General features: G+C 37.0%; 1 protein-coding gene across 1 annotated transcript; it reads left to right on the plus strand.

Moving 5' to 3' along the window:
• Window positions 1-681: 681 nt before the first annotated feature.
• On the plus strand, window positions 682-12,587 carry LOC128181181 (protein FAM184A-like). The gene is made up of 17 exons (XM_052849485.1): window positions 682-843; window positions 1,341-2,213; window positions 2,608-2,728; window positions 2,916-3,097; window positions 3,308-3,514; window positions 3,799-3,921; window positions 4,585-4,746; window positions 4,951-5,072; window positions 5,342-5,492; window positions 5,844-6,056; window positions 6,239-6,392; window positions 6,598-6,725; window positions 7,242-7,426; window positions 8,498-8,644; window positions 8,850-8,967; window positions 9,524-9,631; window positions 11,722-12,587. The coding sequence occupies exons 1-17, from the start codon at window positions 703-705 to the stop codon at window positions 11,878-11,880; spliced, it is 3,294 nt and encodes a 1,097-aa protein (XP_052705445.1). The 5' UTR covers window positions 682-702; the 3' UTR covers window positions 11,881-12,587.
• Window positions 12,588-13,567: the final 980 nt, after the last annotated feature.

Here is a 13,567-nt window from a genome sequence, read left to right on the forward strand (position 1 = left end):
GAAAAATCATCAGATTTTTTACAGTAGCCTGTTCCCAAAGAAATTCCTCTCAATTACAAGTATCTTGATCAAAACAAAATACATATATCTGGGGATGTATACTTCTTTTTTGGGGGATTAGAATAAAATTTTGTTTCAAACAAAAGAGTTAGAGTTCACAGTAGAAGACCCAGGAGAGAAATTTCAATTTTTCCCTTTTATCTTTGCTAGCCAAGGATTTTTTATACACTACGGTCCATGGTTCCTCACAAATGAAGAGTAACATTATTCCCTTGTTTCCACATAGGGGCACAACTCAATTCACATTTCACAATGTTCGGAAAGATTCTCTGTCTTTATATAAGAGGCTTATAAATAAGAAAAAACAAACCCAAAACCCATATCTTTAAATCTTCATAAATCTACAATATAGTAATTTGAATAGCCCGCCATCATATTGACAAAGGGGGCTAACTCCAACCACCTGCTGTTCTTAGCAACGTGTAAACCATAACAGGGCAAATCACAATGCGTATTAATTCGCAAATTCGTAAAAATCGGAATCAAGAGTTTTAATTGCTTTACAATCGGAGAGAATAATCTTTTTTATAGTTTGAAGATATTGAATTGATCAAAATTATATTATATTATTTCATATATCTATTAAGTAAACAAATATGGAACTATATTGATCCACAAGAGAGAGTAAAGCGGTTCGTCAAAATGGCGACTAGTGCCAAAACTCCGTTTAGCCATTATCAAAATGGAAAATATGGCACTCTACCTGGGAATCCGGGTAATAACTCAGAGGTTACGCAGGACATGCATCTCAAGATGTCAAAGAAAATAGCACAGCTCACAAAAGTAAGTGTTACGAGCGTTATGTTTGACAAAGTCACGGTGACAGTTAGGGATCGGGTGACGTAGGAAAATAACAGTGTAGACATACTGCGTGACACTTGTAATACATTTTACAGCTGTTTTACAAAAACAGAAAGGTTTGATTAAAGACTTATTGTCACTTTCTTTCACTTTATGTATGAGAAATGTCCTCTGGTTGTCGGTGCGAATGTCCTCTATACCAGAGCTACCAATTTATTTGTGCATATATTGCATTAGGCTTTCTAAACACTAGACAATATTATACACTGTCAATACATAGAGCCTGTGGGGCTTAATTAAATCTTTTTCCGTGAATGCAGTTAAAACAAGAATGAATGTACATGAAGTTGCATGCAGCAAGATTTTTTAAATTTCATTTAAGTTAATATAATATGTGACAGTAATAATGATAATTTCCATACAAGTCTCAAATTTTATGAAATAGATGTCATTGAGTACTTTAATTTAATCCTTTTTAGGTCATTTATGCACTGAACACAAAGAATGATGAACACGAAGCAGTTGTCCAGACTTTAAAAGAGCAGCATGAAGAACAGATACAGCAATTGTTGTCAGAGACAAGAGAGAAAATCCTCAAAATCAAACAGAAAATTGACAATGACAGTGACCACAAACACACAATTTCGAACCTACAGAACTGTGTGGCAGAGCATGAGAAACACAAAAAGGAGGCCCTCAGTAAGTTTGAGGGCTACAAGAGACAGGCAGAGGAGCGTGAGAATAAACTCAAAACCGAACATTCGCAGAAATACCTGGAACTATCGCAGGAGGTCTTGTCAGCAAAACGGCATTTCGAGGAACAGTTGTCCAAGTTTGAGTTGTGGCGAAAAGAAGCAGATTCAGAGAAGGAGAAAGCTTTGGAAGAACAGAAACAAATCCACACCAAAGAAATGGATGAACTTCGTGATTTCTTCCGATCCCAAAACAACGACTGGTTGAACGAATGTGCTAAAATAGAGGATAAATACAAGGCGGAACTGGAGGGACTGAGGGCCCAGAGTGAGACACTGAACAGTGAGAAACAGAAACTGACAGAAGACTATGAATCCAAACTTGCCAAAGCCAAGGCCTTCTATGAGAAGGAGTTGGAAGTGTTACGAAACGCCAAGGATAGTTCAGTGGAGGACGTCGTTAACAGATACAAACAAGAGCAAGAGAAACTCAAGAAAGACTTCCTGTCCCAGCAGAAGGAGCTAAAGTTACAGATAGAGCGCCTAGTCAACGAGTTGTCTGTCAGCGAGGAAAACACCGACAAACTCAGGAAGGAGCTGGACAGTCTGAGAGACAGCATGAAAGACAAAGACGCCACCTCATCGGGGCTCTTCCAACAGGTGTGTCCATTGTTCTTATGGTTTGTTGATCAAATTCAGGGCTTGCTTTGTTAAGATTCAGGGTGGGTTTTACAAAGGAACATACAACTTTCGACGAAAATTATTTTTTTCATAAATGACATACATTTAAAAAAAATTCACAATAGATACAAATAGAATATGATAACAGATGTTGAAAAAAGTTTAGAATAAATAATTTTCAATCTATTCTATGCTAAAGGAGATCATTCCATTTGAATGTATAGATATTTATAACTTTATCCTAAGTGTTTTTGTAAATCAACCCCCCCCATGATTTTGTCTTAGTATAGTACAGCTACAATATGTGTGGGTGTGATCAACTTTTACAGCATGTTTGATAGCATTGTGATGATCTTGGTATATCATTGTACAGCTACAACAAGTGCGTGTGGAGGCGGCAGACGCCAGTAAGAGACTGAAGGAGCTACAGTCAGAGCTGGTGGCGACCAAGGAGCGGTGCAGTCAGCAGGCGGAGGACCTCAACAGGAAGTCAGGTATGGTTTAAGGCGACGTGCCGTAATGTGTTATGTGTAGCTAATGTACAAGATCGTAAAATCAGGCATTGGAGTTCAGTAAACTAAACTTAAGTGTTATTTATCATTTGTAAGACTTTATATCTGTCATCAAAATCTGTTTTCAAAACAAATATCATCTCCCTCATGCTATTCATCTTTTTTGTAGTTCACATTGGACAACTGGAAGGAACCGTTGTCCAGAAGACGTCTAAGATTAAAGAACTGGAGGACGAGATCAGGAAACTAAAGGACCGCTTGTCATGGCTGGAGTCGGAGCGGAAGTCCCTGGAGAACCAGAAAGAGTCCCTTTCAGAGAGTCAGCAGTCTCAGCTCAAGTCACTTGAAAGGGTAGGTCATGAGGTCAAAGGTCAAACAGTGTCCACACATCAAGGTGTTGTATAAGGTTGTAAAATCCTTAATTTATCCTTTTGCTTGAAAATAGAACTCATTTAATAGAATGTACATCATAGTTAAGTTTTTGGAGCATTGTTAAATCCTCAATATATATTTTTACTTTAAAAGAGTTTTTTTTTATATAAAATGCATATGATTTTTTAGTCTTTGGAGGATCTGTCGATTGAAAAGCAGACAATGATGACTCGGCTAGAGAAAGAGATTCAGTCGCTAAAGGAGAAGTCGGCGACCAGAGAGAGGGAGCTGACAGAGCAGCACACCAGCCAGGTACAGCAGCTCAACCAGGCCCACTCCCAGAGTCTGGAGATGACCAAGAAGAAGGCGGACGATCAGCTGACGCAGACCAAGGAGGTAGGTAGCGTTGAGGGGTGGGGAGACAGGGTCGGCAAAAAAAAGTGGGAAATACTCATAGTGTCCAGGACAGTGGAAAATAATGGTATGTCTTGGGAGTTATTTTTATTTTCCTGGGAAATAAAGTCTGACAACATACTTCAAACTTTTCATCATATCTGTTAAGATGTGGAGAGTAGTACACCGGGGACCTCACAGATTATAGGGGGAATAGAAATCCATCCGATAATAAAATGGAGAAATTTTAATATATTCTCAGTATAACATTTATTTACTAATTTCAGGAAATGCTGAAGAAGTACCATGAAGATGTTGAGAGATTAAACAAGGACAAATCTTCATTGCTGGATGAGTTTGAGAGAACTAAGCAAGAGTTACACAACAAGCTGGCAGCCGCTGAAGCAGAGGTGGGTGTCTAAATGTGTCAATTATTCCAGCAAGAGTTCAGAAGTGGGTGTCTAAATGTGTCAATTATCTCAACAAGAGTTCAGAAGTGGGTATCTAAATGTGTCAATTATCTCAACAAGAATTCAGAAGTGGGTGTCTAAATGTGTCAATTATCTCAACAAGAGTTCAGAAGATCATTTTGGATCTGATTATCTGATGTAAAAGAGAAGACTATTTTGTGAAACAATGTAGATAAGGAATTTACACATCAAATGCTTCCATGTTTAACCATTTTGGGCTCTTTTTTTTACATATCCAGATCAGAGTACTGTGGAATCATGAAAATTTGTGGCTCAATTTTCTTAAATTTTGTGGGTACTCCTCACCCGCAAATGAGCATTTTCAATAAGTTTTAAAACTTGTCTTATTTTGTAAGTTGACAAAACTTGGCCCATACACATTTGAAGATTCCATAGCATGTGAGAAGAATTTTATTTGGGCTCTTAAAAAAATTCAAGAGAAGAAAAAATTAAATCTTTAATTCTGGTATATGTACACACTTTTAAGAAACAAACTGCAGATGCATATAATAGATCAAATATAACCAGATAAGATGTGATAGAATGAAGAAATTCCATTAAATCTAACCCCCCAGATGTTAAGATGATATAGTATATCAACAGGTTCAGCGACTGGAGAAAATTGTCAAGGACAGCGAGAGCGGTCTGGGAACCGCCTCGAGCCAGATCAACAGCTTAAAGGATGCCTCTCATCGCCTCAAGTCCGAACTTGAGAAAACCAGAGAGGAGCTCCGAACATCCAAAACCAACGCTGCAAATCTTAAGGTGAGTAGTTCTGTAGATATTAATTGTGTAAAAATATGGAAGGAGTTAATCCACAAAACAAGGACAAAACATATGAAATTTTTACAGTGTAAAAAAAAGGAATGACCCCAAAAACTCACCAAAAGAATATTCTCAAATCTGAATATATGAAACTTGTTTGAAATAATGAGATGAGTGAGATGTTTGTGTGTTAATTGTTTACAGTTGGAGTTAGACAAATTACAGAACCTGTATGATGCTAAGATGATAGAAGCCCAGGCAGAGCTCAAAACTAAACTGGAGAAATTGTCTGTGGACTTGGAATCCAAGTGGTCCGAAACTCTCAAGTAAGTGAGATTTTTCATGTGGTAGAGCAGTGACATTATTCATGTGGTAGATCGGTTAGGAAGTGTCAAGACAATCTTAATGTCAAAAGAAATCTATGCAATCCCACTAGATAGACCTGAATTCTATTTTTCATGGTTGCCTATTTTGGACAAGTGTGATGTTTGTAAATATGAGCTCTGACTAAGAAGTCCATTGCTCTTCACGTAGTGTGGTCAATTTTGCTTGCTGGGTAGTGAGTATAGCAAGGTTGTGTGTTTGTTTACAACAGGAAGGAGACGATGGAATTGAGGCGAGATCTGACTCATCAAAAGGAGGAGGAGAAGAAGGCGGCCCTTCAGCAGCTGTCACGCCTCAAAGACGAGGAGATTGCTGCCTCAAAACGAGGCTGGGAAAACATCGTCAATGAGCTACAGAGACAGGTAAAGAGAAAACATTCAACTGAATTCATGCTGTTTTATCATTTAATCAGGTCACTTTTGACTATAAATATGAACATTTCACTGATATTGTATATTCGGTGGTGTAAAGAAGAATTTTGGTATTATAACATGATTTTTGTGTTACTTAAAGTAATGCTATTTTACTTCATTCAATGGCAGGCCTTTATGTATGCCATTTATTGTAGAATTCCTACTCAAAATTTGATAATCTTCACATGCCTGTTACTTTGATTAATATTGTTTTAGTCCACCGAGATGAAGCCAAGTGAATACGGAGGAGACTAACGTTTCCTCAATTTTATGTATAACCCCTTTGTTTATTTTTACTAGGTAAATGAGCTGAAGAGTAAATTAAACAACGCTGAGACAGTCAGTGCTGGCGAGCTGGAGAGACTTCAGAGAGAGGCTGCGGAGGAAAAGCGCCGCCTAGAGGAGAGAATGGCACAAGCTGCTGAGGAGTTTGCACAGGAAGTGGCAGCCATTGAAGCAAAGCATGCTGCAGAGTTACAAGCTCTCATCAAACAGAAAGAGGAGGAAATTCAGGTGACTGAGTTATCTATTGCTATGTCTGCTTTCACATGATACACTATTTACTTTAATCATTCAATGTACCTTCTGAACCAGCAGAAGATACTCTGTTAACTTAAGCTGTGTCCTTCCACCTAAACAAGAACTTGGTTCACATAATCCTTCATATATAATGTAATTTACCTCTTTGTTTGTAGGAGATGGAGAGCAGTCTGAAAACTAAGCACATGCAGGATATCCAGACGTCACTGACGGCGCACCGAGCGGCCCTAGACGGACAGAAACTGGAGGGGGAGAAGCTGAGGCAGCAAGCCCTGGAGGAGCAGAAAACCGCTCACCAACAGCAGTTAGGTATGGATCCGCAGCCAATTAGATAAAAGTCAAATCTGTTTATGTACTTTTGTAACGATCTACAGGAGCGGATCAAAAGATCTGTTGGCTGTTTTGGAGATCAGGGGCAGCCCCATGGGCCATAAATTATTATCATATTATTTCAAAGCAAAGGCATTTTTTGTTAGGAGTTTTTTTTTTACTCATTGTTATTTTGGAATTGTAGAGAAAACAAAGGAAGAGCTTCATGAGCGTCACATGACTCATGTCACCGAGATCACGGAGTCCCACCAACAGCAGCTGGAGGCTGCTCGACTCGAGCTGGAGCGAGCTGTCGAAATATCTCACCAAAGAGTAAGTCCAGGGAAAAGTCACACTATTGTTTACACTCAGATGTCTCACTAGTGTATATTCTAATTTTATGTTACCTTGAGTTAATTCAATAGACATTAGTTTCCTGACTGGAATTGACTGAAAGATGTAAAAAAAAATTGTGTGTTATTATAAATGTCAGTTATATGTTAAATCCAACGATGACATATACAAAAAGTCCAAAGTCAAACTGATGTCACAGATTTTGCTTTGAGAACAAAAGCTTGCTCAGTCTTTTTTTTGCATGGTCCTCGAAAATAAAAGCCTTGTCCAGTCCTGTTGTGTTTGTTATAAATACAGTCAAACTTCGTTATTACGAACTAGATTGGACTGTTTAAAAAATCGAAATATCCAAGCATTCGAGATATCGAGGGTAAAACACTTAAAAAATAAGTGGTTGGGACTTACAAATCACTTTGACACATATATTGTATTCGAGATACCAGTGTTCGAGATATCAAAGTTCAACTGTATGTGTATCATTATCTGACCCCACAGGACAGAGACCACTGCATGCAGATCGAGGAGCTGAAGGCAGAGATCACACAGAGAGAGCGACACATTAAAAACCTTCAGGAGGAGATCCAGAAACTGAAGAACAACATCGACAAACTGACGCGAGAGCTGGAGCAGAAGGCCAAGGAAATGCTCAAAGTCCGCAACGACGCAAACCTTCAGATCAAGTAAGACCAGGCTAGCAAAATTAAATACAATATCGGGCTATGTAGTGTAGAACAAGTAAGACCGAGGTACCCTAGGTGTAGAACAAGTAAAACCAAGGTACCTTAAGTGTAGAACAAGATACAACCATTAAAAATAGAATACAGAAGGAATACTGAGTATAGTACACAATGTTAAGTGTAGATCTTGTTAGAACCAAAAAATAATTATTATCGAAAGAGAAAATGGTTGACTTGCAAATTTTCATTACAGTGTTGTAAGGTATGGGATTAAGGGGATGCATATTGCCGAGAGGTGATACTGTAGATTCCTAATGAAACGGGAGGAATTGATATCCACGTAAAATCTCGAGAAGCACATCTCGCAAATTTTAAAAACTCGCCTCTATTTTTCGGACACATGTAAAGAACATGCAACTTTGATAAAATTCGGCAATTGCGATTTTATGTTTTTGTGATTTGATGGAAAATGGTTGAATTGCGGAAATGAGTCTCGCGTAAAATTAGGATTCTACAGTAACCAATAACCAAACAATTTACAAACATATATTTCTTTTTATTTCTATGATGGATAATCATATTTCATTTAAAACAAAGTTTTCAAGATTACCAGTAAACCCATTAAATGGCAAGTGTAGGACTACTATAGTATAATATTAACCTTTTTAGCCACCACATTAAATTATTTCAATATCTATACTACTACATTAAAATAATAGACTCAAATTTTTGGGCTTTAATACCGAGAAATCGGAAGAGCACTGTCTTTTGTTTTATACATTTTAAACATCATTGGTACTTGAAGATTACCAATTTGTTTTTATTTTTTCTCAATCAACCTTCGCTAATTAATAATTAATGAAAATTCCTTTAAAAAATCCGGAAATAATCTGGATTTTTTGGATTTTACAATCTTGCGCATGTGCATTATATTACATTCACGCTAAATCAAGGGAGGCTCTCTAGTATTCTTTTAATTAACTTTTGATTCATTTACCTTCACAGGACTATTTTGTGTAAATAAAGTAATCATGGTTTAACTTACAGCTTTAATTTGACATGATTATTCCACAGGAAAAAAGAGGAAGTGCTTCACAAGCGCCATCTGCAAGAGATTGAAAACATAAAGCAAGACTTTTCTCGAGAATCTGAGTCAATGATGTCCGAGTTTACAGAGGCTCAAGAAATACTCAAGGACAAAATTTCAGAGTTACAAATCATGTATGTATGATGCTTATTTAAATTGAGAGAATTTTTGTCTTTGGTTAACGACTCAATCTAGATGTATTGTGACCTTCAGTAAATAATAAAGTTTTTCCAAAATTCAGCATACAATGTGTGTGGGTTTCTTAAGCTACTTCTTGTCAGTCACCAACATTGTACTGTAAAATCAAACTCTTTTTGACCTTTAACCTCCTGATAACAGGTTAGAGGAGGCGGAGGAGAAATACAACAATCGCGACTCCCGTCCTGAGGATCTGGAACTTATTCAGCAGTTAAGGGACGCCATCTCTGAGAGAGAAGGCAGGATGAAGCAGCTTATTGTAAGTGATTCATGCTATAGTCTTTGTTAACTGTAGTTTCCTAATAAAATGTGAGGAATTAATATCCTTGGTAAATCGTGAGAAGCAACCCTCACAGATGATAAATTCTCAATTTTATTTTTCAGACAGTTTTGAACTATAAGAAATTTTAACAAAAAATTGGTGCTCGCAATTTTATGTTCTCTTGCGATTTGATACAAAACAACAGAGTTGCGGAACTAAGCACTTGCATAAAATAAGGAATTTTAATACAATGTTTACTTAACTATCAGATTTTTAAATGACGTCTGGCAGAAACAACAAATCTGTTTTTATTATCTTAATCATAAGATGATTAAATGGCATTTGGTAGAAACAAGTCTTTGTTTAATTTAATATTATGAGGTTATTGTTGACGTCTGGTAGAAGCAACAAGTCTTTGTTTGTCACCATAACTATGAATCAAATTATTGGATGGCATTTGCAAGATATATTTTGCAGGAGAAACTGTTAACACAAGCCAAACTTTGGAATTTGTGTTGGTTGCACTGATTGACCTTTTGATTTGACATTTCAGGATGAGAAGAGATATTATCAGCTGGAGCTCGTGAACAGGGAGACGAACTTTAACAAGGTGTTCAACAACACCACAAATGTTGGCGTCATCAACCCACTGGCAAATAAGGTAAGTCTTTCTATTGGTGCAGACTAAAACTATTGGTCCAGACTCACTAAAACGACCACCTTGTTTCTATTGATCCAGACTCACTAAAACGACCACCTTGTTTCTATTAATCCAGACTCACACAAAGGATCACCTTGTTTCTATTGGTCCAGACTCACTACAACAATCACTTTGTTTCTATTGGTCCAGACGTACTAAAATGATCACTTTGTTTCTGTTGGTCCAGACTCACTAAAACGATCACTTTGTTTCTGTTGGAAAATGATCACCTTGTTTCTATTGGTCCAGATGCACTAAAACGATCACTTTGTTTCTATTGGTCCTGACTCACCAAAACCATTACCTTCTTGTCAGACCGTACTGTGTGACTTTATTTGACTTGTACACGGTACTTTAAGGTACCTCACTACACCCAGACTAATATTTTTTAAGACACTATGTCACAAGATGGCGACTTAAATATTTTGTTAAATTGTTTATATCGTTCGATTCAGTTGTATATCGTTGTAGCTCAGTGGCTAAAGTATTGGGCTTCTGAACCACAGATCATGAGTTTGAATCCGCCTGGAGCTTTTGTTCATGTTTACTGAATTTAAATTTTTGAAAATGTAACTTTTCATCCAAAATTGCACATTTCTTGCCTATTTGACTTAAATACTTCTTATCCATTATGATATCTATCATAATCAAGTAATTTTCTGCTGATTTGAGTTAATATTTCAAGGTGTAGCAGTGATTGAGATAAGCAATGGGCCAAATCTGACAATTGCACGTTCCAAGGCAGTGTTAATGTGACATTTCCAAAATCAATGAGCCAAATGGAAATTTTATGGGACATTGTAAAATGACAAGTTAAAATTTGATAAGTTTATAAAAGACTTCATTGCAATTGTCAAATTACTGAATGACACTGAATTAAAAGCTATAACAATAATTTTTTAATTTAGTAATGAAGACCATAATTTAGTTTCAATTCTCTATTTTTATTCTTCTTTTCATTCAATTTGACTTAAATTTTTGTTTGATTGCATCAGTCTTACCATCAGTGTCTCCATTCACTATTTCATCCGTCTGTTCTGCTTTATCTGTTGATTCATTTTCATCTGATTTTTATTAATCAAATGAAAATTGCAGAGAAGTTTGTCCTTTCTTGGGACGGGGAATTTTTTTGGCAGCTGCTTACATTTAGACCAGGCACGTTTGATATCAAATTGACAGTATTAAAAAATCAAAAAACACCTTACACTTAAGAAAACAAGATCATGATCATGCTTTGCTGTACGACATTTGACTACTATTTGTTAATGTAAAATAACAGTGATCGTTAAAGAATTCTAGCCAAAGATATTCCAAGTGTTGATTGGGGAAAGCTCAAAGTTAAAAAGGATGTACTGAATAGTGTAATGATAATTTGCGCCAGCAGGGTGCAACATTATTAACATCAATGTGCCATCACTTTATTTAATGCAATTATGGCGCAGGGCGCATGCTTATCCCAATCACTGTGTAGTGAGCGACCTTAAGACCCATTTCATGACCATGCCATAATTAAGGATCCGGAGTAGGAGGGGCGTTGACTAGGGTCTAAAATTATGACTACTGGTTTTGCTCTATCCTTTTCATTACCTCTCCTATGTAGAACTGATTTGAAATATAAATTTGCTATTTTTTAAGTACATGTGTATTTTTGAATTTTTATAACTAGCTGAATGCATGTTGAAGTCTGGAGAAATCATATTCGTCAAACCTCTTATAGCGCAAGGTTTTCTCTAAATCGCTAATTCCAAACTATAAGATGAAACTACATTGTACAGAATATTTGTACGATGGTTGTTTGTGCGGAATTGATCCAGACATTAGAAATACATGTACCTAAAAATTTACAGCCAAGGGGAATGCGTTGTCATCATTTTTTTGGGCAATTCAGGCAATTTCCGGTATTTTATAAATCGTGTAGAAATTATGATATAAGCTGGGGGAGGTGGCTTAAAATTATGCCTTTAAGGACCCTTTGTTTTTTTAGCGTAAATTCAGAAATGAAATTAAATAATTTGTGATGAAAATCAATTTCTGATGTTGTTCATTCACAGAAACCAAAGAAAGGAGAGAAACCGCCCGTGTCCAAACATTCGAGCCAGCCCAGCCTGGGGACCAACCGTCTGGACCCCCTCCCCAACTCCCCCATGCACCATGAGGCCCTGAACCCCAGCAAACCTCTTCCATCCTTCACCAAGAAGTTTGTCAAATGATGACGACTCGACTGTGTTGATCAGTAGTGCTAGTTAGTGTGAGAGTGTGTGTGTTGACATCCTAGAGCCAGTATCTTTTACGGAGACTGTTCCCACCAGGGACCTGGGGGACGAGGCACTGAGCCCAGGAGGGCACTGTACACATATCAGAGGAAGAAAAAGGAGTGGTGGAAGGAGGCAGGAAGAAAAAGTGTTAATTATCTTTTGTGTGTTGTAAGAGAGAGAGAGAGAGGAGAGAGAGAGAGAGAGAGCGAGAGAGAGAGAGAGAGAGAGAGAGAGAGAAATTTTGTTAACATCTAACAGTGACAGAATACCTTTTCTTGTTGATGAAATAGTTGACACCTGTTGAGATATGCGTGTCAAAGTACAGATCAGATCAGAAGCCAAGCTGTGATAACCCATCATTTAACTCAGTATTGCATTTGTATGTATTTATATGAGCTATATATATAGAGTATTTCCGTCCAGATTTTACATTGTCTGAGTGTATAGTTCTGGTTACTCCTCAGTTAGGGGCGATGTGATACATGTTTAATTTTTTGTTAAAATATGCTCTGTTTCTTGGAATTACTTTTACCATTAGGATTTTTTCTTACCCAATTGGAACTTTTGTTACTGAACTTTTTGTTGGGATAAAATGCTATTAGTATTTGAGATCATGTGAAAAACACTTAAATTGGTCGTTGGGAAATAAATGTGAGACCAAGTGTGTTAATAAATTTTTTTTAATAATACCAAAAAAGGAAAAAAAAGAGAGATCTGTGTGTTAATTAAGATGATGTAAGCGATCACAAGTAGATATGGCTTGAAATGACAGCCACTAGTATTTAGTGCCATGTTAACGACCTTTTAGGTGGCGAAATGTCATAACGGGTCCGTGGGTGCAGCTGTCGTCAGGTCAGCCTACAGCTAACATAGTCAGAGATACGCAGTGGTCTCACTTCTCAGTTTCTATTTTTAGTGTAAACCAAAGTTTATTAACGTACAACATATATATACATGTACAATGATACATAATTAAGCAAGGATTCGGAAACAAGTAAATATGCACTTATATTAATCCGTTTCCTTAGATATAATTTACAAATTATAAATCATTGAAGTGCCCTGGTTGTAATGTCTTTGTAATCACGTTTATGAAAAATGTACGTCTAAACTTGCAATGTGTATGAAAAAAATGCGTTATGGAAAAAAATTAGATGCAGGGTGAGTAAAATAACCATGAAGAGGTTTGCGCATGGAACAAGGGTGTGTATGAATGTGGAAATAGTCGATTATATATTACACATAATTGTTTTGCCTCGGACAAGAATGTCTCGACGTCATTGGGTGAATTGCGTCACGTGATTGCCTTATAAATTTCTTTACAGTGCAAGCGTCAAAACTTATTCTGCAACATGGCGGACGTAACGTTATTTGAGCTGATTATTTACACAAACGTTCAACCATACCTTTAAATTTTAAGCCCCAAAATATTTAGAGTGACCCCTCTTTGCCCGTGACGTAATATTATGATCCTTCATGAGCATCAACGTTTGCACAAATGACAGACAATGAAGGTAAAGAGTTGGAGAATTAAGCTATGAATTTAAGAGATCTTATCCCTTGAAGCAGGATTTCGCGCCATAATGTCATTTTCATAATTTTTTTACGCACCGAGATATAGTGGAGGAGTCCAAAATAGAAT

This window comes from Crassostrea angulata, chromosome 4 (genome assembly GCF_025612915.1).
Source record: "Crassostrea angulata isolate pt1a10 chromosome 4, ASM2561291v2, whole genome shotgun sequence".
Classification (NCBI taxonomy): domain Eukaryota; kingdom Metazoa; phylum Mollusca; class Bivalvia; order Ostreida; family Ostreidae; genus Magallana; species Magallana angulata.

What these genes read in the sequence shown, in the direction of transcription:
- LOC128181181 (XM_052849485.1), top strand. Translation starts at nt 703, where the DNA reads ATGGCGACTAGTGCCAAAACTCCGTTTAGCCATTATCAAAATGGAAAA. An exon ending in AAATAGCACAGCTCACAAAA is followed by an intron (nt 844 to 1,340) that starts GTAAGTGTTACG and finishes AATCCTTTTTAG; the next exon opens with GTCATTTATGCACTGAACAC. An exon ending in GACGCAAACCTTCAGATCAA is followed by an intron (nt 7,427 to 8,497) that starts GTAAGACCAGGC and finishes ATTATTCCACAG; the next exon opens with GAAAAAAGAGGAAGTGCTTC.